Source organism: Molothrus ater, chromosome 16 (genome assembly GCF_012460135.2).
Source record: "Molothrus ater isolate BHLD 08-10-18 breed brown headed cowbird chromosome 16, BPBGC_Mater_1.1, whole genome shotgun sequence".
NCBI classification, from domain to species: Eukaryota; Metazoa; Chordata; class Aves; order Passeriformes; family Icteridae; genus Molothrus; species Molothrus ater.
Genome location: NC_050493.2, coordinates 12,116,002 through 12,143,333, shown reverse-complemented (window position 1 = coordinate 12,143,333; position 27,332 = coordinate 12,116,002). Strand labels below are relative to the sequence as shown.

Below are 27,332 nucleotides of genomic sequence, written 5' to 3'. Positions count from 1 at the left end.
TCATTTGCCAAAGTATCTTTAGAGTCTCTCAATTAAATGGAAAGTTAAGGAAAAATAAATGTTAGGAATGAGAGGGACATCTTTTTTCTGTTCTTTCTTTTTCTTTTTTTTTTTTTTCTTTTTAATCTGATCATTTCGTGTCCATTCTGTAGGAATTAAGATGCACCAGATTAAAGTCCCATTCCTGGCAGTGCTTATCTATGTTTTCATAAAATCCCACTGAAACTGAAAGGACTACTAAGTGGTTTCAGACTGAGTACAGGTAACAAAGTTTGCAGGATCAGAATTCAAATTTGTTTCTAGCTGCAGTTTGGCATAAGAATTGCTAAAATTGTTTTTGTTTCTGTTTCTTTTTCTTTCTTTTTATTCTAATAGTTAATGTTTTAAACAATTGTTGCAAAAACAACTGAAGGAATCTCATTCTCATGCCATAATAGTTAAGAAACATGGAATTGCATATTCAGAAAACATAATATTAGAATACCACTGTAAAGTATAAAATCATTTTGCAGAAGGGAGTCTTTCCATAAAAGAAAACCCTAAATCAATGAGTCATACTCCAAATTTCTACTTATTTGAATGTGTAATCATAATGAAGAAAGCTTTGCTAAAATATACAGCAGCACTGATGACTTTCGAATTTTTGACCATTTTCTATCAGTTATAAATCACTGCTCTAGACAGCTCTATATATACATCAGAAATCTGTTTATGTATTTATTACTGTGTATCTAGTGCATATTACATTAACACCTATTTCTTCAAATAAGGAGAACTCCAAAGTGCCTCCCAAATTAAATCAGAACCTTCTCACATACTAACTTGGCTATTATTAAATCACTCGACAGATTTTAAAAATAAAAGGCATATATTTGCATTACCAGTTAATAGAATGCAGCTGTTAACTCAGCTGCAAATTAAATTGATGCTAAAGTGGTTTTGTAGGTATTTGAATGTGTGATGGGTGAATCTTTGTTTTGTTCTTGAGTTTCTCTGTCAGCCAGGTAAAGTTAAAGATTTGCATAAATAGTAAGAGCTTAAGTTAAGTAGTGTTGATTATGGGAATAAGTACAACATAAGAAATTAAAAAATGACAATGAGTATTATTTTCAGAATCTTTGAAGTTCCTGTCTTATCTTGGCTTGTGGCTCCACTTTGTATGTTTTTCTAATTTTTTAGTATAATTAGGTTTTTATCTTTCTCTTTAGCTGTTTGAACAAAAGTTAACTGGTAGCACTGTGAGCTGATGAGAGTGACAGACGATTTTGACTAAACTCCCACCAAATGTTTGCAATTCCAGGAGGGGACAATTTCTCAGGCAAGATAATAGGAAAAAACAAACAGAATTGGGGGAATTTCTGCTACTGAATGGAGTTACTCTGCTTAGATCCATGGAACCAGTGATGTTTTCTGCTGTGAATTTTCTTAATGGTATCCTAAATTAGGAGGGTTTTTTACAGAGCTTGAACAAGGTGGGACAAAGCATGTGTGGAAGAAATAAAAAGTTGAAAGTTGAGGATGGGTTTAGGTATAAGAAGAGCCTGTACAGGGATCTAAGCCATGAAGATTAGAGCTGAGGAGGGGGATTTGCTTTCTCTCACCACTCCGGTGCTTTGGGAAAAGAGAGATTTCCATCCTCAGTGCCTTGTGGCAAGTGAGGTCGTGGCCTTGTGCTAAAGTTGTGGAGAGTGGTGTGGAGAAAATGTGTGGAATCAGGAGCTGTGAGAATGGCTTCAGCTCAGGCTTCAGGCTGGGTTTAAACAGGAAAAACGAGTAGCTGTGCTCAAGCTGCTTTAGAGAGACACTGCTGTACATAAATGGCCCTTTTTACATTATAAATAGGAATAAATAGCTCAGTTCTTTGAGTTATTTGAGCAGGTGAAAGAACCCAAATAACCCAGGGAATTATCCTGAGAGTTGACTAATTAGTTCTGCAGTCCATACCCATTCTTGTTCTCACTGCTTGGTGTCAGTTTTGCCTTTGTTTGATATTTGGTTTCCCCTTTGTGTAAATGAATGTAGAAATGTCTTCCCTTTCTTTTTATTATTATTTTCCCCTTTTATTTTTTCTTTTAACCAGTCACTTTGTGTAGTAGGAAGCACTGCAGAGAGTGTTCCTAGTGGGTGAACACTGGCAAGACTCAGCAAAGGCAGAAGAGTGGCTGATTGCTCAGGAGCAGAACAGAGTTCAGGCTAAAACAGAAATAAAAAATAAAAATAAATGCGGTTTTAGGACCACTTAATCTACGGAAGCACTGCCTGTGTGCCAAGCACCACAAGCAACTTCTAAATGGGTCTGGGTGTGAAAGCTCAGGGGTGTTTGTTTGGATAATTTTGGGAGGCATGCAAAGGCATTGTAGTGCTAATGCAAGAATTACTTCAAAGGGTTGGTGTATGTTTCTAAAATGTTCTTCACTGTCAGATTTTTCCAAAATATTTGCCATTTTAAGCAGTGTTTAATTTAACTCAGGGCATGAAAGGCATTTTAGTAGGATTTAAGTGTTTGTTTTAGTCTAGTATTATAAAAGAGGAGATTTGTTATAAGCAGAGTTTCAGATTTGTCCCACTAGCATGGGATTCTGGAGTTTTACCAATTGCATGTTCTATATGTGGAAAATAATATGCAGAACAAGTAAATGAAGCAGTTAAACTTATTCAAAACGTTTGCATTTTTCTTCTTTTATCAGAGTTTCTTTTTCTATTCACATCATGTGATTTTCTTTGATCTGTTAATACAAGAAAGTTTATACTTTGTTCTGAAAGTACTTTTGTTGGTAGTTTTCTTTTTTTTTTCCTTTTTTCCTTTTATAAAAAAATAAGTAAAGGCTGTATAGTTTGACAAAAGTTTAAGTTACCCTAGTGTTGCATGGGAACAGTGTTTCTTATGATCACAACAGCATGACTAAGTAGGCAATGTTTAGAGTATATTGACATTCAGTGTTGGATTTTGTGCACATGTTTTTTATTTCGTTGAGATATCTGCATGTCATTAAAATGTGGTTCATTTTCTTTTCTCATTAGTTCATTTTTTTCTATGTGAAAACACTGTAATTTATTTTAATTTCGTTTTCTTATTGTTAGATTTATTTTCCTCTGTAGTGACATGTAGAAAGGTATTTTTGGTATCATTCTTTGACTTTCTCAGAGGGTATTATCTAACTGATGACAGGGAAAAAAAAAATTTGTTCACATTTGTTGCTTATTTATTGCACATCTCAATACAACTATAATTTTTCTAATTTGCATGTTACAGAAATGAAGCGAGGACAAGAAAAATATTAAATTAAAGAGAGAGAACATAAGCAAACAAGTGGTCATTGACTGAAATAATAATGTGCATGTTGTTTTCCCCCCTTCTCCCTCCTGCATGCAGGGATTTGGTTTCGTAACTTTCGAAAATAGTGCTGATGCGGACAGGGCGAGGGAGAAATTACACGGCACCGTGGTAGAGGGCCGTAAAATCGAGGTGCATGTTCAAAATATTTTCCTTTTCATCTTTTTTATAAATGTCTGCTTCACTCTCATTTGTTGTTTCAGATGCATCATTGGTGTCTTCTGTGTGCTCCCCTTTCCCCTTCCCATTGTTTATATATATATTTATATATAAAGAGAGAGAATCTGGCCTTACTTGGGTTTTTTATTATGATTTCTTTTGTAATTATTATTATTATTATTATTATTATTGTCATTGTTGCTGAAAGGTGGATGACAGATTTGAAAACAAAATAAAAAGAAAGCTTTAATATTTTGAAGTTATTATTTTGGATGTTTTGTAAATCAATGGGTGCAGTAGATTCCAAAAAAACAGCCAACAAAAAAAAAAATTAGAAAAATTGAGAACAACAACAACAAAAAAAAAGTGTGACAGACAAAACAAAAAACAAACAAAAGGTTGTTTTTTTCTTTTTTTGTTTTCCTTTTTTTTTTTTTCCTTTTTTTTTGTTTTTTTTTTTTTTTTGTTGCTGCAGGGTTGATGTGGGATCCACAGTGGCTTTCAAAAAATTCAGATTGGGAAAGAAGCATCCAAAAAGATGCACAAGAAACAAAGCCAGACTAGAGAGCGAGCAATTGTCACATTTAATTTTCAGGAAGCTGGGTGGCCTGAGCCATCCCCATCTCCAAAAACCTCCAGCCACGTTTGCCGTGCCACTGGATCCCCTTCAACACTGCCTCAGTCGTATTTGTTAGAATTAAAAAAAAAAAAAAAGAAAAAAAAAAAAAAAAAGAAAGAATTACCAATTGAAAATGCTGTCGTCTTTTGAGTAAGATGTTGCATATTTTGCCTTTTCATTTTCCCCCTCGACGGTAGCGCTTAGGGCCCTCACCAAACTCTCAGTAACCATGGTAACTGTATACATACCCATGCTGGCGATGGTGCTGAATGGTAAGTGGAGAAGTCCATCTGCCGTTTCACGTATTTAGCGCTGATATACCACGTGGATTTTTTTGACTTGTTGTATTAAGTTTTCTTGATGCTACATTTTTTTCTATATATTGGTACGCCTGTAATTGAGTGTACGTTTTAAGCAAGCCTGGGAGGCACTGATTGGATTGAGGATATGACTTCGTGCACATCTTACTCAGATTGTTAACTCCATATTGTGTTAAATAATGCACCCTCTTTTTATCCTTTTGTTAGCTGTGATTTTAAAGCTTGAATGATTTTGTTAATTCTTGCAATGAAAAAGGCTCTTGTTCCAAGTGTTGAATGCTAGATGTTGCTTTTCCAATGGTACTTCTCTTCTAAAGGGTTATGTTGCACACTGCTAAAATTCGTTTGTCCCTTTTTTGACATTTTCTTTGTTTCCTTGTACCTTGTCTCTTTCCTTTCTACTCCACTGCATGTTCCTTCATATAATCTTTTTCTTTTTCTTCTGTTTTGAGTATTTATTGTATCAGTGTTATCATGGAATACAAGCATGCTCTTAAGTCTTAAATTATGCAGTACCTTTTAATTTGCTTTTAATGTCTTTTTATTAAAGTTTAAATGATATGATGTTGCTTTATTGAAATGATTTGTAAGTTAAAATGGTTATGAAAGTAAATGTAATTATAAATAGTATGATTTTGTTATGCACCTGTTGCCTTCTATAAATTAAATTGCATTTTATTTTCACATGACTAATAGCAGTAATAATGCATGCCTTTAATAGTGACACGGGCCCTGCCTGTAACCCTTTCTAATCCCCTGTTCTATGTGCTTAGGTAAATAATGCCACAGCACGTGTAATGACAAATAAAAAGACCGTCAACCCTTACACGAACGGTAAGTGCATGAGCCCCTGCTCGGGGCGACTGTCCCTGCATGCCACCCCCCAGTCCTGCCCAGCAGGGCATTCACTGCTCCTGGGGGCTCCCACTCTGCACCTCCTGCCTCCCTGGGACACGATGGGGCTGGGCAGGAAGGCCACCTCTGCAGGGCTTGGCTGATGCCCAGCCGGGTGGGCAGAGCACGAATCCCCTGGCTGGGATCCCTGGGTTGGACCCCAGATCCCCCTGGCTGGGATCCCAGTGTTGGGCCCGGTGGCTGGAATCCCAGTGTTAGATCCCAAATCCCCGTGGCTGGAATCCCAGTGTTTGACTCCAAATCCCTGTGGCTGGGATCCCAGTGTTGGACCCCAGATCCTTCTGGCTGGAATCCCAGTGTTGGACCCCAAAATCCCCCTGGCTGGAATCCCAGCGTTAGACCCCAAATCCCTGTGGCTGGAATCCCAGTGTTTGACTCCAAATTCCCGTGGCTGGAATCCCAGTGTTGGGCCCGAATGGAACCCCAGTGTTGGACCCCAAAGCCCCCTGACTGGAATCCCTGTGTTAGACCCCAAATCCCCCTGGCTGGAATCCCAGTGTTGGACCCCAAAATCCCCCTGGCTGGAATCCCAGCGTTAGACCCCAAATCCCTGTGGCTGGAATCCCAGTGTTGGACCCCAAAATCCCCCTGATTGGAATCCCAGTGTTGAGCCCCAGTGGCTTTTGTGGAGGACATGGGCTTGGTGAGAGAGTGATGTTCTCAGCTTTGTGCAGTGATAATGTAGTGATGAGTGAGCTGATGGGAGAATTCAGCTTGGTTTGGGGGATGGAGGGAGGGAGACCAACAAGAATGTCTTTCCTGTAGAACCTTTTAGTACCAGGGCACATATCTGGTCAAAGATCATTTTCCATTTTTTCCTTCCACAATTTGTTAGAAGAAGGGAGACTGGTACCAGGTGCTGCTTCCATCTTCCTTCTTTTCATTCTAATGGAGAAATTAGAATTCCAAGCTATCTAAAAATAAAATTAAATCTAATACTGACCTAAGTTGGTGTAATGTGCATTTATGACAAAAAAATAATTGACAGTTATTTAAGGCATTTGGAAACAATAAATTTTTTTAAAATGTTTCCTTTGGAATTGCTGGATCATGTGCTTGAGTGTGCCATTACTGGTTCAGAAAATTCAAATTCAAACAAGTTCCTAACTCAGTCATGTCAAACAATAGCACATGAACTGAAGTTTATTGCAATTATTCTTTTAGTTCTGCTAGGCTCTGTAGTTGTTGGTATTTGGTTTTCAATTTAATTCAGTTTTTCCCATCCAGTGGAAAGCAGATGAAATGTGCACATAAAGGTTTCCTGCGGTAGATTAGACTCTTTTCCATTTTGAAATATAATGGATCGTATTTTCTGTATTTGAGGTCTCATTAGGGAGGTTTTACTAAAATCCAGGGCACACAGTGGCTTTATTTTTTAATAAAGCTCATCATTTTCCTGTAACACAGCGAAATAAAACACAGTGATGGTTTTCATGTGATGTGATAATTGATCTAGTTAAAATGATCTGGAGAAGAATTTCCTCATGCTTTCTTAGAAGCTGTTTTCTTCCTCATTTTGAATGTAGATGTGAAGCTTGGCAAATTATGCAGATGGGAAAATCTCCTTGGTTTTTATTGGTTTTGAAGCATCCCAGTGAATCTAGAGAGAGACACGAGGCTTGACTGGATCACATAAAGCGATTTTGTTGTAATACAGAGCTAAATTAACCATGTGCATATGAGGCTATGAACTCTGCCTGCTATATTGCAATGATAAAAGTAGTTTTTCTGTAAATGATGATGCATATTTTGTATTCATATTATCCTAAGGCTATGAAAATGTTCATGAGCAAATAACTTGACATATCAGCACAGGCAGTGCTGAAGGAAGGGAATGCTGGCAATAGGAGATGGGAGATTTTAGCCATGTGGTTTTGGAGGAGGTTCAAATCTATGTCCTGCACTGCAGGATTGCTTGGGTCACACATTCTCATTTATTAATGTCCAAGAGCAGGATGAATAAAATCTGCTGTTAATTGTTTCCCACTTGAAGTGTTTTGTTTGTCATTTTCCATCCTGTTCCATCAGATCCAGATCTCACCAAAAGTATGAAATAGCCTGTTCAGTGCATAAATAAGTAGCATTTATTTATTGTGAACCAGACATCCAAGGTGCTGCATGCAGAATATTCTCACACACACCTTTTGCCAGGTATCCACCGAGTAAACCTCTGCTTGCAATTCATAGCTTTTGATTGTTTTCATCTTTTTTACCTTTTTTTTTTAATGTCTGAAGTCCCCTAAAGTAAACACACAAGGACAATCACGTCCCTCTTGCATAATCATCCCAAGCAACAAGGAATGAAGTCTAAGGGGCTTCATTTGGTTTAATCTGTGCTTATACTATCAGTCATCCTGGCATGGTACAAGTTTAGTTCTTTATCATTTTGTCAGGAATTAACCACTGCCAGAGGTGATTATTTATTCAAGTTTATTGTTGTCTGAAGTAAAGGGCTCATTTTTTAAATAAACTATAAGGCCAGTTTTTTCCACCAGCACGTTAGAATTTTCAGAATTTCTCCTGATGCAGGTAGCCAGAAACATTTTGTTTGCACATGCCTTTATGTTTGCTTCAGAACCACTTACTTTTTAATGCCTCTCTTTATCTTTCCAAGTGTGTGTTGTGACTGGCATGTTGTTGGCAGGTATTCAAAAGGTAGTTGGGGCACATATTGTGTTCCATCAAAACGTCAGGAACTGACATTTATTTTAATTTAAAAACAAGATACACTCTGTTTTGTGTTTCATTCCTGACTACAGCTGGTTGTTTGATAACAGGGCTCATGTTGTTAATAGGATTGCAGAAGTCAGTAGATTTCAAGGCACAAAAACTTGGGTTTTTTAAAGAATATATACAGCTTTGTTCAAATAAGTGGTGTGCTTTTGTGTCCTAAATGGTCTTTGAAATAAGTATGCTTCCAGTGACTTTTGACTCCCCAAATGAGCAGCTGCTGGGAGAGCTTTTTCTGTGGGTTTGTTATCAGTCAGGATGATATTGATGGCTCACCTCGTGCTATGGAGATACAACTGATTTCTCTTTGCAAAGAAATTCAATGTCAGGAGTGGTACATGTTAGCAAAAATATTTGAGACATTTTTAGATGTTCCAACCTATCCTGTTCACAGCTGTACTTTCTTCTGATGCCCATATTTCCATTCAGGATGCTCATCCAAGGGTTGTAGGGCACAGAGAATTATGGGCAGGTACATTCAGAGAACTGCAGCAATAAAGGAGGAACAAGAAGCAGAGATCTGTAATAGGATAAATATATTTTAAAGTTTATACTGGTGGTGCTTTGGATTTGAGCCTTCTGTTGCTCTAAATTTAGATTTAAAATCACATCTAGTGCCTATTAGCGCAGTTAAATCCCCTCTAACTCCCTGTCCCCCTCCCTGGATAGCAAACAGCAGGGAAGGAAATGGAGTCATGGGGTTCTTTCCTACCCAAGCCTTTCTCTGGCCATGGTGACTCCAGTCTATGAAGCAAAAATAAACCTCTTTGTGTTGCTGCACCCCATTTCTACCACAGCTTGTTCCCCCAGGATCATTCCCTTCCCTCCAGCACGCTGCACATGTGCCTCTCTGGATGACTGGGGAGCTGGGTCAGGCAGAGGGTTTTTTCTTTGCTTGGCTGATTTTTAAGTTTCAAGCTTTTCCAGTTTCAACTCAAGAAGGAGATTAATATTGTGACAGTAAGAAAAATGCACAAAATTACACCCACAGCCGAGAATTTGCCTCCTCCAGCTGCTGCAGAAGGGTTACTTGGCAGCTGCTCTCTCAGATACATCAACTCCCATCACACTTGATTAACCCACACAGCTATGGGCCAGCACATTGTTGGCTGACAAGATAAAGTTAAGTTTAATTACTGTTATTTTCACCATGAATGAAGTATTTCCTCCATAGGCTTCAAAAAGTTAGATGAGACAGCCGTCACTGGGAGAGTGGTAAGGAGCTGAAATATGAGACTGCCTTTCAGCTGTGAAGAACAATCTGTGTCTTCCAAGATGATTTTTTTTTCTTTCTCTCAGACAAATTGTGGCACTGTTAGTGTAACTTAGAAGCTGAGAGATGTCTGTCAGCTGCTTTGACAGCAAAAGCTGACAGATCTAAAGTTCTGTCCAATCTTTCATTTTTGGATGGTTTTGATCAGTGGTCTTCTGAGGAAGTGTTGCATTTGAAATATTGGATATTCCCTAACATATGTAAAGTTAGATTTTTACCCAAAGTCTCAAAATTTGAATGATTTTCTATCACACAAAATTTGGCTAAGAGATGGGTTATGCTCTGATGTTCCTAAATATAATCCTGTGCAATGTGAAATTGAATGATCAGGTAAAACTCCTGTGGTATTTTCAGGAGGAAAAAGCTTTTAGCCCTTCTTGGCTGGACATTTTCCATCTTCCTTAACTGTCTTTTGGCTCACAGAAGAACTGCAGTCACTTTTACAGAAAAGTTGTCATGCAAAACTGCTTACTCTGAATTTACTCATGAGTTACCTTTCAAAACCACCCCTCCCCTCTTTTACTGAACAGTTAATTACTGGGAAATAATTACTGTGCATGAGATAGAGGTAGCTTGAAAGGGTGGGAATAGTTTGTTTTTTATTGAGATTTTTGCATTGCACTTTTTCAGTCTTATAATGCCTTGATGTTTTATGGTTTTCCACAGTCCTTTTGCATTACTTGATATAGCCAAGGCAAAAATAAACCTAGGGTGCATTTAAACTCTTCTAATTGTGGCTTTTGTGATTTTGAAGAGCCTTGTTGTCAGTGTCTGGATTGTATTTTGATTCTAGAAGCAGTTATAAGTTCTATTTTAAGTACCATCACTCTGGAGTTTACAACATGCTTTTGCCATTTACAAGAAGCGCTTCCCACTCCTCTGATTTGAGTGTGCTTTAGGAAAACCCCTAATTTTTCCGTTCCAGTGGTTCAAAATAATTGTTCACTGAAGGAAAAAGAGAGTGTGGCTGGGGGGATGTTCTGTGGAGTTTGCAGTTAGCTGGGAGTGGATCTACCTGTGGCTGAGCACACAGCAGTATTTGGCACTGCACCAGAGCTGGGAACACGAACGAGTTTGCAGCACTTGGTTGTGCTCTTCTCTTGCCCCTCCTGTCCCTCCAGCCTGGTTATCTTGATTAAGATAACACCCCTCGTGCTTTGCACACCCCTGGGTCTGCAGCCAGCCTGGGGATGCTGCATCAGGTGTCAAGTACAAGCAGTAATTTGGAGTTTGGCCAGACACAGGCAGAGCAGATCTGTGAATTCTGTGCTGGGGTTCTGTGGCAGTGTTGGGAGGACAGTGATTATTGAAGAGCAGGGCAGAGGCTGATTTGTAGCCCTTGAGACCTGGCATTCCCCTGCACTCCAGGGAGCATCTCCTCCCTGTCACAGCAGGCATTGCCATGCTGTAGCTGTGCTTTCCTTTTGCCAGGGTGGAATCAAAATGCTCCCGTTATTTGGCTGCCCTCTAACCCTCGCTAGCAAAGGTTTATCAGAAACGTTTGTGTCCAGAGAATGAACTGTCCTGGCTCCTCTGGCTCATAACCAGAGCCAAAACAGTGGCTAAGAATCATCTGCCCTGTACTAGAGGCCATGGGGACACCTCAAACAGTGCTGGCTCCATTGCAGAGCTTGAGGGAGTAAATCCATGTGCATTTCAGCCAAGGTAATTCACCTGGCCATTCACTCCAGTAAATGCCACACGTCTGGTGAATGCCTTGTTTCATTACTTATTTCCGTGCCTCAGACTCTGATATTAAAGATCAGTAATTAAAGATAACTATGAAACTTGAATTACAATCACCTTTCCTGAAGTAATTTTGTCTGTATTTTCTATACAACAGTAGTTACAGTCATAATAATAGTTGTTATTATTATCACTAATTGCAATATTAACCGTTATGTTTTTGTTTGCTGCAGGCTGGAAATTAAATCCAGTTGTTGGTGCAGTTTATAGTCCAGAGTTCTATGCAGGTAAGGATTGCTCTATGATTGTCCCACTGGCCATATTTCATTTTAGTGTTCTTTAAAACATGCAAAAGTACAGAATCTGTGTTTGGTGTGAGGTTTGCTTTCTTTGTGTGATTCACATTATTTACAAGTCATTTATACATTTGTGATTCAAGATTTTACCTTATCTGGGCATAATAAACTTTATATAGAAGGTATATGAATGCCTTTTTATTGGAAAATAGCTAGTATAACATTAAATGTACTGTAATATCCTAGTCTTACATGAGATTTTATTTTATTTCTTATTTTAGTGCAGTCACTTTCTTCCAGGGATTCTTTAAGGAACAACAGCAAAAAAATCTTATCTATAAATATATATCTATATATAGAGTACATACATGTATGTAGACATACCTAGATATGAGTATGTGGAATCATAATTTTTTCCTGAGCATTTTTCTTTACCTTTTATAGTTAGTTTTTCAGTTTGATGTTTTTGTATTTTACATGTATATCTTCACCTGACTGAGACCAAATTCTGATTCTGATTGCAATTTGGAGTTAGAGATTCAGTTTTTGTCTGCTGGAAGTCAGTCATGGCTAGCAGTCATTTTTTACATATAATTTAGGAACAGAATTGAAAACAAACTTATTTGTAGTCCAAAATCCAGTTGATTTCAGAGGGATTTGAAGGCTGCCCACAAACACCCACAGGAAAGCATTTTTCATGGCTGGTAGTTCAGCACGGGTTGTCGTGTCTGCACAAGCTGGGGAATCTCCACTCATGGAAATATTTGAGTCTCAAGCTGACAAAGCTGAAAAACTTTTGTTAATTTGAGGGACTTCAAGTGATGAAAATTGTTGAAAAGGACACTATTACAAACACATATTTGTGGTTAAAAAACAGCTTCTGCTGAGATAGATAAAAATCTTCCAATTAGGGTACAAGTGGCACAGTATAATAAAAAAACCTAACTTGGCATTCATGGAATTTGCAGTATTTGGTGCAGGCAGAATTTATTTCCTTGCTGATGTATGTCTATGTTGAAAACAGGAATTTAACATTGATCTCGTTTGAGTAGTTAGTGAACCAACCCTGAACCTGCATAAATTAGAAAGTCAGAGTTATTAGTCATTTTATATAAATGACTTTGTGTTAATGACAAATATAATAATATTCCCATAGTACAGTAATCAATTTTCTAATACGTATGCAGAATTAACAATCTGACTTATAATTGTCTCATGAAGTAGGGCATGAAGAGTTCACATAGTTTGTAAATTAAAATCAATATTTTCAATCTCTCCTGAAGGTAATTTTCCTAATTTACTGGACTTTTCCCTAACATTTATTTTGTCTTTTAATTATAAAATGGCAGGTTATTGATTTTTTTTGTATAACCTCCTAAAGTCCCAAGTGCATTTTTATTGCCAACACTAGGGAGGTATTTGCCCTTCTTAATGAGAATCTTTAATTACCATTAGAAGAGTATTAATTTAATTTTATGAATTATGACACAAACTCCACCACACCTTTGCAGAAAGTTCCATCATGATACTTCATTTATTTCAGAGTATTTTTTTTTCTCTTTATACATGTAGGCAGGCTTATTTGTTGGGTTTTTGAGTTTTTCAATGTTTGGGTTTCGTTGGGTTTTTCAGTGTATGTCAAATGCTTTTTAATTAAAATTGACTAAAATATGATATCTCTCACATTTAAACACATAAAACTTTTTTTTAAACAATTTAGTCAAAATTGTGGAGATCTCAGGAAATGAAACAGTAAAACAATACTGCAATTCTTGCATTTTAGAAGAACACTGTGACTTATCTTTACTTTTGGGTTCCCTTATCTTTACTTTTGGTTTTCCTTCACCACCTTTCTTAGAGAAGAAGCAATTGAATTTTTGATAATTATAAAATTAGAGATGTGGTTTTTAAGACAGTCAGAGTTCTACTTGTTTAGTTTAATTATTGTCTGCAGCAGTGTCATGACAAAACTGCTCCAACTTTTCCACAGTCAGCGCAAGAAGTTCCTTTAGCTCCTAGTAAATGATGAAAAATTTGGCCACTTCTGAAATAAAGATGATACATCTACAGAGAAACTGTTGATTTAAAGTACCTTTAATCTTCATAAATAAGTGAAAAACAGAAGGTTATACAAAGCTGTCAGGATGGCACTGATGAATGGCAAATTCCCCCGTTCCTCAATTGCCGGCGGCGCCGCGGCCGCGAGGCTTCCCCGTATTGTACATCAAATCTGCCAACTCATTTCTGTGATTAAATATTCCATCAGTGCGGGCTGCAAGGCGCTAAAGCTTAACAAGATTCATAAGATGCACCACTTGAATACACATAACTCACTGCCTTGGATGGAGAGCACCCCGCATGCACAGGAAAATTAGAATTGAGTTAAATTACTCCGTGAGACAAGATCAATAGAGAAAGGAGAAGATCCCCTCATGCAATGCAAATCTAAGATATAGTTATGTCCTGACAACTTGAAGCAGACAATTAAAGTCAAATAGGGAGGAACGCAATGTAAATCAACCCTAAAACCTTGAAGATAATGGTAAACAGTAGGACCAGTGACATGATTGTTATAGCTCGGGGTTTTTTTGGAGTGTACACTTCTGTGAAGGAAAACCTTTATTGAGAAAATGCATGACAACTCAAGATGGAGACTCTGAGGTGCACAACAGAAACTGTGCTAGGAAAATATTACTTGGGGACTGCAAAATACTGTATATTTACAAAACACTATGGATTTCCCTTCCTGGATTTCCCTTCCAAGGCTGTTTTTGTGACTGTGAAATGCTGGTGCTGCAGTAAATTGCAGCGTAATGTGGCTCTTTAGCCGCGGTGGCCTTGGTGTGGATTTCCAGGGACTTTTTTGGGAAGGGCCCTCAGGAGACTCCTGTTGCATTTCCAGGGCCTAGCAAGGCTCCCCGATGGCCACCAGCTCCTGTACTTCCCACCCTTCTGCTGGGAAAATGATATTTTACAGAAAACTAAAGGGCATTTTTTTTTTTTCATGTATCATTCTAGCTTTTCACAGAATTGGATTTTTTTCCATATATGATCGTGGATAGGAAGTTTTTTAAAAGATGACTTATGTCCACAGTCTCCCTCTAATAAATAAAAGATTTTCCTTGAGGGTTTCCTCCTTTAAGGGGGTTTTCCTCTTATGAGAAAGGAATGCTTAATGAAGTTGTGTCATCCATTTCTTATCTTTTCCGGTAAAATATTTATTAAATTCTTAGGTAGGTCCTAATAGGTAAATCTGTAAGAAGCACTCTGTGATTTGTCTCACAAATTCTTCATGGAAACTGGGATAATTTTTTCATCTCTATGTATTTCCATCCAGTTTTAAATACATCCCATAGTCTTCCTGTATTTAAGCTAGAGTCTGTTCTTTTCCTCATACACTCATTCATGGCTGGGAAAATACAGATTTGCAGCTGGGTTTCTTTACTGGGTACGCTCTGGTACTTTCTTTGTTTCTGCAGTTTGTTATAATATTATTTTCACCTGCTTATTTTTATATGGTGTATATTTTATCTGTAATACCAAGCCTTTCTTTCTGCCTCAGGCATTCTGACAGCCAGGCTCCATGTTGTTCCTTTCAGTTATTGCAGATCTTTTTGTTTTTCTCTTTTGGGTTTTGGAACAATGAATTTTTGAGCAATCTCTTGCACTCTCCTTATTGAAATATAGAATATTGTTGCACCTGTGTCACTACAGCAGTCCTGTACAGCAGGTAGCTTGAGACACAGTAAGGCCACTTTAAAAGACTTTTTTATTCCTGGCAGAAAAGAGCTTTGTTATAACTGTTGGAGAGGTTCCTTTTTGGCAGCTCCCAAATGCAAGGTGGGGGAAAAGAAATTACAGAAATTACCTAGAAATCTACTAGAGTGACTATTCTTTCAGAGAGCAGGGCAATTCACAGTAACTCACATGAGAAGATACTCCTTTCTGGTCATAAACAAAGCCAGTATTTCAGAATTTTCAAGATTGAAGTTGACAGTGGAAGATTAGAGGTGAAGAACAATTAGAGCACAGCTGAGTGGAAAGCAGAAGATCCCATCCTTCTTTTACTTAAGGCACTATTATTCTTCCTGAGTTTTATTAAGTTCTAGGAATTTCAGGAGATAGTTTCAAGTCATCCCACATAGCTGAGTGTTGTATTCATTTCATAAATAAACTTAACCCAGTGAAGACTATTGTAAGCACCCAGTTTCTTGGGCAGTTATTCTGTGATCACTGGAAAAAATTTCCCCATCACTCAAAAGGAAAGAGAGAGGAAGAGTCTGTGCATTTTTAACTCTTCTATAAGCCCTCAGAAGACAGGGAAGTTTTAGCTGCCCAGGTCTTTTTGGCATTTGGAAGTCAGCAGTATCCACCAACAATCAGATTTTCTAGCAAGTTTTCTTTCCAAAATTTGTTCAAAGGTTTGGAATAGAATGTTATATAGAATTAGAAGTACAGAAATACCATAGCAATGTATATAAAACCATGCCCTTAAGTAAGATGAATCCAGGGGAAGAGAGGATTCCTGTACACTTGCTAATACTAATTCTCTTTGTTCATGTCTTAAAGCATCTATTTCTGGAGTGTAAGAGCACCTGGGATTCATTTCATCTTTCTAGTGTTTCTCTTTGAATTTAAATGAGTCTTGCATAAGCTCAGCAAATACCCTAGAAACACTTCTCAGTGTTTGGAGTTGGGGAAGTTGAGTTATATGCTTGCACAGCATTCTGATCCTGGGGTAAAAGTTCACTCTATCGTACCTCTAAAGCAGAATTTTTCTAAAAGCTGTCACTCCATAGATTAACTCATTTTGCCATTTGATTACTTACACTTGGATTCAAACTTTACTATTGACTAAGCAGATTTTTCTAAATAAATATATTTGCAGTAGAGTTACATAAGCAGCCTTAATAGTTTTCTAACTACAGTCAAATAATTATTCTTTAATATTCCACCTGTGATATTTAGATGCTCCTTGTCAAAATATAACACACAGCTGTAAGTGCTGTTTCAAAAATCAAAAGTACCATCATCCAAATGAGGAGTTCCTAGGTAGATTAACAACACTGATGACAGCTAATGCATTTCTAAAACTCTGTGGAGCTTTTACAAGCCATTATAAAGGAAATCCTGTTTTATGAAAGATGAGTAAAGCCAGTAGAAAAATGGAATTCAGCATCTGCACTAGCTATTTACTAAAATAAATAATAATAATAATAATCCAGAATTAATTATGCCTTATGCTACATTATAATGAGTTCTTCATTAAAATGTATACCCTCATGGAAACTAAACCAGGCTTATTCAAAGCTAATGCCAATGACTTATTTGTATAAAGATTAATTTAGTCAATTGATTATATATTTAAACTGGAGCAGGATTAATCTACCTATACTCACCATTGATTTGGAGTCTGCACATTTTAAGAGATGACCACAGATTCTGTCAGTGTTACTCTTTTGAAGGTGTTTCTCTTGGATTTCTATCACACAGGATATACTTAGCATTTGATACTCTTCTATGTGATCTCTAGAAGAAATTCCACAGATTCCATTATTTAATTGTAAATCTTCAACCATAGATACAGCTTCATTCCAGAAGGTAGGAAACTGTGAAGAAGGGAGTTTTTGCTTCTTAACTGTAAAAGTTTGTGAGTTCTGACCCCAGTCTAGTATGGGGAACCATTTTAACCATTTGATACTGGGTTATGATGGATTTGTTCACAAACAGAATCAGTAAAACCAGGAAATCTGTATTTGCTGAAAGGTGGAGTGCTTTCCCCAAAATAGGGAAAGGATGTGTTTGGGGGTGGATGGTTGGATCTCTTTGCTTGATGGAAAATCTTGGTGAGATGTAGGTCTTGATCTGATGGCCATGTTTCCATGTTTCTCCTGAGTTCACATCGAAGGTTTCCTTGGTTTTAGATATTCCTTAACCCCAAAGAAAGCCTTCTGAGCAAGCAGGAGCTGTCCCTTCTTTGTCATCGTGTTGTTTCCTAAGTTCTTGTGTTTGTTCAGATGTTCTTATTGTGCATATAACTGAGCAAATTTTTAAGGGCTAAAAGAAGTTAAGTACTGTTCCTTACTCACAAAGGAAATCTTCAATGAAAAATTATCCTTGGACTTCTCTTCTTCATTCTGGTGCTTAGTGAAAATGTGTTCTATGGCTTCCTGGTTAGTGAGAGCCCTAAAAGCAGTTAAAAAACTGAGGTGACAGCATCTCCAGACTGTGGTTTTGAGGCTGGATATAAATCCAGCAGTTTCAGAGCTACTGCTCCTGTCTCAACAATCACCTGGGCAACAGTGCCTGGCTGGGCACTGCCTGGGCCCGAGCTAAGGCTGCAAAATGCATTTTTAGAATAAAACTGAGGCTGTAATCCAAGCACCAGCCAAGGATAGGTGTAAAAAGCACTGGCTCAAGGATCTCTCAGAGGAAAATTTAAGACAAACTGCAAGGTCACCACTAAAACATTTGTTTGTTAAGAACTGGGGGGGGATGTTTGCAATCCTAGATAAGTTGTAGCAGTTATGTGGAGGAATAAATTCCTCTGATTAGAAGAATAACCAGGTTAGGAAGATGCATGTGTTAGGATGGACTGTCAGGCAGACAAACTCTTCTGAAATGTAAAGTAATAAAGTAATATATGAAATGTAAAGTTAATACAGTTAAGTGGAATGGAAAACAACTCTGCTCTGTGTTAAACCTTGATTACATCTGTAAATTAATGCTAAAGCAGTTTAAGGTTATGGTTAATTGTATTCCAAACATATTGCTAATGCTTTCTCTTCCTTCTTACACATTTTTTCCCATTTTGGGCATTGGAGGACAAGATCCCCAATATGCACTGTAATTGCATTTCATAATGCTTATTGAGAGGAACTTTCAAAGTACAGTTTTCATTCATTTATTCATTGTGGAGGTAGCTGAGAGGGGGCTGTGCTTTACAAGTTTACAAGCTCTGCTGGTTTGGTGCTCTTAGATTTTCTTTGGAAATCTCCAAGCATAGAATTGCTTCTAGTAAAAGTGAGTGCTTTGGAAACTTTGGAAACATTGCATTACCATTTTTGTAATGGTTTTTCATGCTCCTGAAATTCTGGAACCTGTCTGGGCTAGGGAGGAAATAGACTAGCTAAAGCCAGGATTATGCATGATGATTCAATTTTTGGTCTTTTATATTCTCAGCTTGTCATTCAGAATAGAATTTTATTTATAAATCAGAACCAGCATTCGCTGGTGTAAGCAAGGAGAACTGAGGGATTAGTAATTTGCATCTCTGCATCTAATTGCATTAGATTTGCATCTCTGTCTTATAGATTTACTGAAATAGGTAATTTACACAGAAAATAGTGTCTTGACACAATATGAGAGGATAAAGCATAAACACATCCACTTGTAATCCCTGCAGGGCCATGTTGAAACTCTAGTGTTTGTGTTTGGGCAGAAAGGCTCCAGTTCCATCTATTCTGTGATTTTTTTTCCTATTGCAATCTTTATTCAACAGGCAGATGTATGAATGCAACCCATTTGAGTTATCAGCAGAACATGAGTGCATTTTGTGTGTTCTCAAGCATCTCCTTTCAAGCAGAGTATAATTCCAGCTCAGGGTTTACTTCAGAAGTTTAAACTTGGGAATTTTTCTCATGTTTTTTCTCCAAGTTACAAGTGAACCAAGAATAGCCATCCTTTACCTGCTATGGCTGCTAGAGGACCTAGAAAGATGAGGAATAAAGACTTGGTTTTGAAAGATCCTGAACAACTTCAGTGGGATGCATGTCCCAGCATAAAATAATGGCACTGAAGGTCACAGAATTTATGTGCACCTGGGGTTGTAGGGAGACATCTTACAGCAAATATATTTTGCAGAGAATCCTGATGTTACCACTCCTTTTTTTTTTATGACTACATAATGCATGTCCAGTTTTTTAGACTTTTCTGCTGACAGGATTTGCACTTGGATTGCAATAATTAAGTTCACTAAGGAGCACAGATAAACTCTCTAAGCATGGTGCAGATTTTGGTACTAGCACCAGCTGAATTTGTACAATTTAGTTTCAGTTTAGTTACCAGACAAGGGATGCCTGTGGCTGATAAATCTTTTGAAAAGTATTTTGGAAAGGGCAGTTTGCTGCAATTGCTTTACTTTGTGAATGGAAACATGGCATGAATTGTTCCTGCAGTGCAGCCAGTCTATGGAAGGCTGGTTAATTCAATTAGAAACGAGTCAGTCACACAGTGTGTTTTTAAGCAGGCAGGAGAAGGAGGAGGAGAGATCCCTGTTACTGTGGGATGGGCTCTATATCCTACAGAGGGGAGAAGGGGAGTTGGGGGGGATTGTCTCACACCAGAGCTGCTGCTTCTCTGATTTTTACTTGCATGATATTGACACCTTCCAATCCCAATTTTTGACAGCATCCTGGATTCTGCACAGGAATAACTGGGCAGAGAGGGCTGTTTCCCAAAAGCTGGGAAATGGATGAGATGGGCAGCAAAGAATAATTGGAAGGGTGGCTTACAAATGATGTTTGCTGTAACATTCACTGCTGCAGCCTGAATCAGGGCCACAGTTCATTGGGTGTTTTGGGGACAATTTAAGAGGTGATGATAAAGAAACATCCACTATGCTTAGAAAAGTGATGGAAAGGAAAATTAATGTCTTAAATAGAATTTTTGGAAGGAGAGGTCGCAGGAAATGTCTTAGAGACACCTTCACTGGCTGCTTTTTTGGTGAGGTTTTTTTCTCTCCTCCCTCTATTTTAAACAATGTATATCAGGTTATATGTGAGTCAGGGACCTACTACATAAATGTATGTATAGAGCACAGATTCTCATTACCAGCTGCAAGCACACCCAGGCTGTTCAATAATTGAATATATTTCAGGTTTGCTGTCAGAAGAGGTTTGGATTTAGGAAAATCAACTTTAGACATCAACTGCTTTAGACTTTCCTCCCTACCCTCTTGTTAAGTGAAACTATATATAAGCTTTGGTGGGATTAAACATAGGTTTTGTTTGTATTTTTAACATAATTGGAAGAAAGGAGGCGTGGGGTTTGGGGCTATGCTACTTTATTCCTTGTTAATAATGGATGGAACAATCCAGTGTATCAACACAACCATCCATAAGTGGTTGTGTTAAAATCTGAAGGCTATTATTCAATTTACAGAGAGCCCAGATAACTGAAGGCCCTCAAAGAGCACTTCTTTTTGAATTAACAGCATATTTAAAAGCATGCTAAGTCTGTGTAGTTGACTATTGATACTGAAGGGCTAAGAGAGCACTTAACTACCATTATGTATTCAAGAGAGAGGCTGTAGAGGCTCTCTTTAAATTCCCCAGTCAGAAGGGACAATGGAAGCTAACATACACTATTACTGCACAACAGGAGCCTTTTATTAGGTGTTTCTGATCCATTTCTGTGAGACATTCTGAAATAATCCATCACAGAATAATATTTCAGACCAGAACAAAAATAGTGCTATTTCTGTCTGAAAATGCCAATATTAAATTACACTTTTAGAACAGCAAACCAAGAGAGGACAAGGACTGTTTATAAGGATCCTTGATACACTTGGAAATCTCCTGATTTGTTCATGAGAGCTGCAGTTTTACACTTTTCTTCATGTGTTCTTCATTGAGCACAAAAGTGTTTAGGAATAATAGCTGTTGCAAAAGGCGCAAAGGAAAAGAGTGATCAGAATGATCAGAACTGACTCAGGGAGAACTTGCTATCATCCAGCTGGACTGGGAGGAAAAGAAAATGAAAAAACAATCACTGAATTCAATAAAGAATGGGCTTTTTTTAAGATTTAGATTTAGATTAGGCTCTTGAAATAACAGTTTATAATGATGTAGGCAAAATAAGACTCAAATAGCTTCGTTTTTCAATCACTTTTTCCTGTGGCTTTGTTTGGATTTCTTTGTTTGTAAATAGTATTAAAGAATAGATGAACTGGTGCTTAGTTGTGAGAGGCAGTAAGAAGCTCCTTTTGGTAATACAATAGAAAAAAACATGTGTAAAGAGCAGCTGATTTACCTGGCAAGCTGAGAGTACAAGGGATTAGAGTAATGGAATCAGCACTAAATCTCCTTGTGTGCAGTGAGTTACTGAGTTCTCGTATGACAAACACTCATTTTAGCCACCTGTGCACTAAACCCCAGCCCTGGATGTTGACTTGGTTCATTCCTGCCACTGGAAATGCTTCTGTGCTTCCCCTGGCTGTGAAGGCAGCAGATGGATGCTCAGCACCACTGGCCCTTCCCAGCTCTCCCAAGAACTTTTGTGTCAAGCTGGGTTTCCCTGGGATTCCTGGAGTGAGAGGAACGTTGTCCCCCCTTTGCTCTCCCAAGAGTTTTGTGTCAAGCTGGGTTTCCTTGGGATTCCTGGAGTGAAAAGAACATTGTCCCCCCTTTGCTCTCCCAAGAGCTTTTTGTCAAGCTGGGCTTCCCTGGGATTCCTGGAGTGAGAGGAACGTTGTCCCCTCATGTCTCACCTTGTTGTGTCCCAGGGCAAACCCCCAATAAGCAACATCTCTCCTCTTCTTTTTTTCTAATTCCACCCTAAATTCTTGGAGAATAAATGCCAGCCCTGAAAATTGCAAACTTTAGGTCCATGAGCCAAGGTACTTATGCCTTGTGTATGGTGAGATGGTGCATTGTAGGCTCAGGTTCTCTGTCATGGTATAGAAAATTTAAACCATTGCCAGGAAAGCTTTCTGGAAGTTTCCTCTCCTTCCTGTGACAGGAGAGAGCTGGGCCCATAATCAAGCCCTGCACCATTGTTAATTTTACACCAACAACATGATTGTAGCTAATGGTATGGTTTTTTCTGCAGAAAATGTGATTTCGATTTCTACTTCCACAAGCAATACCATGAGACATTCCAGCTAATTGTGTAAATTCTTTTCAGCTAATTGCAGATCTGTATTTCTGAGCTGCCTGTAGTGCTGGCTGCACAGTGGTTCCAGATAAAAGCTATTTTTAACAGCAGGGGTGTAAAAATCCTTTATAATTTAGTGGGAGAGTCCACATGTTGATCCTTGGTGTTACTTCTTGGCTCTTTGAGGATTGGAGAAATACAGTGAATTTTTTAGCTGTTTTATAGGAGGCAGTGAGCACTCTGTGCAGCACCATTGGTATTTCTGTGGATTAGTTTATCTGCATCCTGTAAATAACTGTACACAAAAAACTTATTTTTGAAAATAAAAAAAAAAAAAAGAGGGGAAATGCATTTAGTCAGAGATCTTGAAACCACTGGGAACTGAATTTTAAGTATTCTAAAAATATTAATGGCTGCACATCACTTTTTTCCACAGTCCTGAATATTTTTAGAGTAATTATATCTCAAAATAACTGCGGTGCTTCAGCAAAGGACCTCATCAAACAGCACGTTCTTAATCAGGGGCTGGAGGAGAAAACTGGAGGAAGAGAAGGATGAGTGGGAATAGTCTTTGATCCTGGGACACCTGGTTTTGTCCCTGCTGCCAGGCAGCATTCCAGGGGCTCTGTAATGCCCCTGAGCCCAGGCTGGTCCCCTCAGTGTCCCCTCTGCCACTGCTCCCTCAAAATTTATATTAAAATCCTCATTCTTAAAAAAAAAACCAAAAAAACAAATGCTTTATTCTATCACACTAGATTTTAGCGTTCTGGAGGAAAAATAATGCTTTTTCTTTTTCCATTGGGGAATTTATAGATTGTTTCTGTGTTCTCAGGTTTATCCAAGATCTTACTGTCAATAATTCAGTCTTCCCTCACTTGTATGAATTGCAATTGAAATATTTTTAATACCAAAATTAGATGCAGAAGAAATAATCTTTTCTTACTAAAGTAGATTAAAAAGTTCCATGTTTTTTTTCCTAACGAAATCTAATAATAATGTTTTAGTTATCAGTATTAATATTATGTACAAATTCAAAGGCAGATTGTCAAAATATAATTAGAAGGCTCTGTGCAAGAAATTAAATACACTCTAGTAGCAGAGATGAAAAAAGCATCTGTTTTGAAGTACTTTAATTAGAAATTAGATGACTAGAGTAGGGAAAATAGGATTTGCATGAGATGAAATCAGAAGAAAATATAAGATCATTAGCTACAAAGAGTAGGAAAATACCTATGGAGCATGGAGGAAGCCAAGTGTTATCTAGGATTTATGGTGAATAATGTAAATAAACTGTAACCTTTGACTTCTAGAAATCTTTTGCTCTGTTTCTAGACATACTTGAAGTCATATTCTTAAAACCTAATGGAAATGCATGATTTTCCTCATGTGTTTCCCTCAGCCAGATGAATGCCTCTGGCTCTTCAGCTCACTTTCATTTGCAGGCTTCTGCACTAGCTCAGGTTTTGGAGCATCTGTGGTGTTAAATTCTCCCATATTCCAACGTCCCCATTCCTGGGGTCAAACAAGCGTGTGGACAGGGCTTACTTATTTATTTATTTATATTTTGTAATTAGGATCTCGATAGCTGCATGTTCATTTGCCAGCATTCACACAAGGGCTGAAGGCTGAGAGAGATATCAATACAGTCAAGGATGTGTTGTCTTCAAGTAAGGGGGAAAATGAGCTTGTTCTATATTTTATCTGTTATATTAGCTGTGGAAAAGAGCAAGCATCTCTAAATCCTGTTAGTTAAGGGTGTGCTATTGTCTGGGAAGGTTAGAAGCATAGTAATTAATGAGATTTCCAGTAGTCACAGTCTTAGTTAAACTGCATAAATTACAAGAATTATTTTATTACTCTTCAGCATTTCCAGTATTTCTCCTTCAAGTGACAGCTGCAAGCAACAAACAAAGAACTGGTTAATGACAGAAATTTTTTTAAATATATTTTGAGAGAACTCTAGCCCAGTGAATGGAAGTTGAGGATTGCTCCTGTAATGCTGTGGAAAATGTGCCTACCATTTGTACTTAATCCTGTCCTTCCAAACACATTGGACTCAGTGCAATTCCATTGCATGTCAGTGCACAATGTCTAAAGTTTCACAAATCTGCAGAAAGATTTGATGGGTTTGAATTGTGTGATTCACAAATCCTGACAGCTTGAGGCATGTCAGTGTATGTGTGTATAAAACCCTGTGTGTGTGTATACAGATATATGCACATATATCTGCAAAACCAGATGTCTCATATCCCACTCTTCCTGGTGGACTGTACTCCAGAAGTGGAGAAGTTTCTTTCCTAGTTTGAAAGTGCAATGTTCAATCTGTATTCAGCTAAGTGTGTTAAAATACAATTTGAAGAAAACCTGTCATGTTTTATTTAAGTTCATTTAAAAGAAAAAAGGGAATAACTTTAAACTTGTGTAATTTGTTCAAAATGAGCATTTCAAAAGTGTTGGTTTAAATGGATTTTGTTATTGTTTTTTCTTTTTATTCCTTGGGGAAAAAAAAATGTTTTATCTGGTTTTGTTCTTAATCCTGAACCCAGATTATTTACTGGAAAGTAATATATTTTCACAAATAAATTTGTGCATTCCTCTGAGCAAACCCTGCTGAACTCAGATGTGTCAGCGATCACTCCGTGACAATGGGAGCGTTGGAGCCCAGGTCCTGCCTGGCCTGGTGTCCGTGCTGGGAATGCTGCAGGTGATTTTCCTGCTGTGCTGGCTCCAGGAGGCCCATTCCAGCCAGGGGCTGAGGAGGCAGGGTGGGCAGGGTGGGTTGGGGCAGCCGTTTTGGGAGAAGCAGGGTGACAGGGACAGGGAGCAGCCAGCGACGCTCGTGGTCCCCGCAGGATAACGGCGGCCTTGGCGTTGGGGGCATGTCTGTGTTCTGCTTTTCCAACAATGTCAAACTGGGGTTGTTTGGGCTCTTGCTGCTTTGAAATCAAAGCAGAAAAAAAGAAAAGAAAGCTTTTTTTTATTTTTTTATTTTTATTTTATTTTTTTAAGAAAAAAAGCGCAAAAAGCGCCCCCAGTTCAGTTTGAGTGCGCCATTCCGGTTGTGACTTGATTTGTGTTCTGGCATGAAAAACTGAGGTTCAGTTGAAGTGTTCCAAAACCAGATACCACTCTCTCTCTCTTTCTTGTAGGCAGGGTGCTGCTGTGCCAGGCAAACCAGGAGGGATCTCCCGTGTACAGTGCCCCCAGTTCACTAGTATACACATCCACAAGTAAGCCAGTGTTACGGCTCGTTTCTTGTTCTGTTTTTGTGACAAAAGCACATCAATGTGAATTAAGCCCCCTAAAAATGTCAACTTTCCCAACAGCTCTTGCTAAGGTAAATGTGGTGTTTATAAACATATGTAAGTCATGTCAGCAGATAATTCAGTGTTTTTAGTTGCATCTTTATTCTCAAAGTCTATTGTATTTAAAAAAAAAAGGAAAAAAATGCCTATATTGCAATATTGTATAGAAATGGTCAAAAGTTCTACAATAACAGTGACAGTTTTTGCAATCCAGTACTGTTATGTGCGCTGCATTTTGTGGGGAAGATGTTGTGTTTCTTCTGTCCTGCTCACAACTGTGATTTAATACACAAAACATCTGTTACCGTGCCACCATTTGATTGGGTCAGGAATTAGATATGAAGTCTTTTTTTCCAAAAGGAACAGTCTGTATGAAAGGGGGTATTTTGAGGCATAAAAAGCTGCCCTAGTATAAAGAACAGATACAAGCTGACATGATGGATGCAGCCCTCAGCCATTTTTCTGTACAAAACTTTGGAGTAGAGATGTGTCCTCTGAAATTGTGAGCAGAAACCCTTTTTTGGGAGTGTTTCAGACTGGATTGGTGGTACCACTGATTCTCATTCTGGCCTCTAGTGGGGTGAAAAACCCGGAGCTGAATGCAGGAGCTTGCAGCAGCCCTGGCTCTGTGTTCGTTGTAAAGAAAACACATGGTCTGATATAACAGCATTATCAGACATGCTCTTTATGAAGATTGCATTCAATCCAGAATGCAATTCTACTCCCTTAGAGCTTATCTAGACTGCTAAAATAATTATTTTTTAATATTAAATCCAGGAATTAGGACAAAAGAGTTCCATAGTGATCATCTCTACAGTCATATAATTCTTTTATGTCAAACATTATCAGTGGCATCCCTGGAGCTGCTGCTTTTCCAGGATTCATATGGGACCCCCTTTAAATGAGGAGTCTGGAGCCTACAAATGCACAGTGAATTAACCAAATGCATCAAGTGTTTTCAATTGCAAATTAAAATGTTAGTTAAGTCTGCATTTTCTTCCAGGTGCTCCAAGAATATTTTCTAATATGTCACCTTTCTCTAGCAGTGGGGATTTTTTACTTCTTATATAGTAACACAGAGATATGAAATACTTACTTAGTTTAAATTAATGCTCCCTTTTGGAAATTTTTAGTGCACTCCTCCTTTTTGACTGACAATAGTTTTCCTGGAAAATGATCCCAACTTTTCTCTAATTTCACTATTAGGAGCTTCTTTTGGAGAAGAGGGGTCAGTGTTGTTATAATTTTCTGAAAATTGGGCTTCTTTGAAAGCTTTTCCTAAGTTTACCCTGTTGCTCCTATTGTCTCACTGAGTTGTACCCCAGGAATTTTATTGCTGGGATTCTTGTTTCCGTCAGATGATATTTCCACTAATATTGACTCCCAAAAGGGACCCTGTGAGCAGGCTGAGCTCTGGAGTTCACTGTTTCCTTTGTGTCTCCTGAGTCAGTCCTGTTGGAAAATCTTATTTTGCAGTGGTGCTCCTTGAATAACGATATCCTAACAAGCACCTGTTTGTTTTCAATTATGCCAAATACATAAATAAACAAGCTTTGCCTATCTGTCTCCCACTGGGCAATGTGTAATACACAGTTTCATAGCAGGCATTGCTGGTAGCCCTTGCAGTAGAAATGATTACACTTCTGTTGAATCTGTGTGTTGGCAACTCGTGATTTTTCCTTTATTATGTATAGAATTTCCTCTTGCCAAAATGCAGTTTCCCCTACAGGGTCACAACTCCTAATAACACAAAATTACTACAATTACTACGTATTGTAATTAGGTTTTTATTCCTCCTTATTACAAAACTTTCAATAAAG

At 38.1% G+C, this 27,332-nt stretch overlaps 1 protein-coding gene across 36 annotated transcripts in view; it reads left to right on the top strand.

Annotated features, from left to right (window-relative positions):
* The window catches only part of RBFOX1 (RNA binding fox-1 homolog 1), a 1,183,000-nt gene that overhangs the window by 1,093,428 nt on the left and 62,240 nt on the right, over positions 1-27,332 (top strand). For 28 of the 36 annotated variants that reach the window (XM_036392503.2, XM_054516557.1, XM_054516564.1 and 25 more), the window contains 4 exons: positions 3,374-3,466; positions 5,206-5,266; positions 11,270-11,323; positions 25,357-25,437. In XM_036392503.2, coding sequence (XP_036248396.1) covers positions 3,374-3,466; positions 5,206-5,266; positions 11,270-11,323; positions 25,357-25,437 — 289 coding nt within the window. The remainder of the gene's footprint in view (positions 1-3,373; positions 3,467-5,205; positions 5,267-11,269; positions 11,324-25,356; positions 25,438-27,332) is intronic. The other 8 variants (XM_054516565.1, XM_054516560.1, XM_054516562.1 and 5 more) reach the window with 1 other exon arrangement.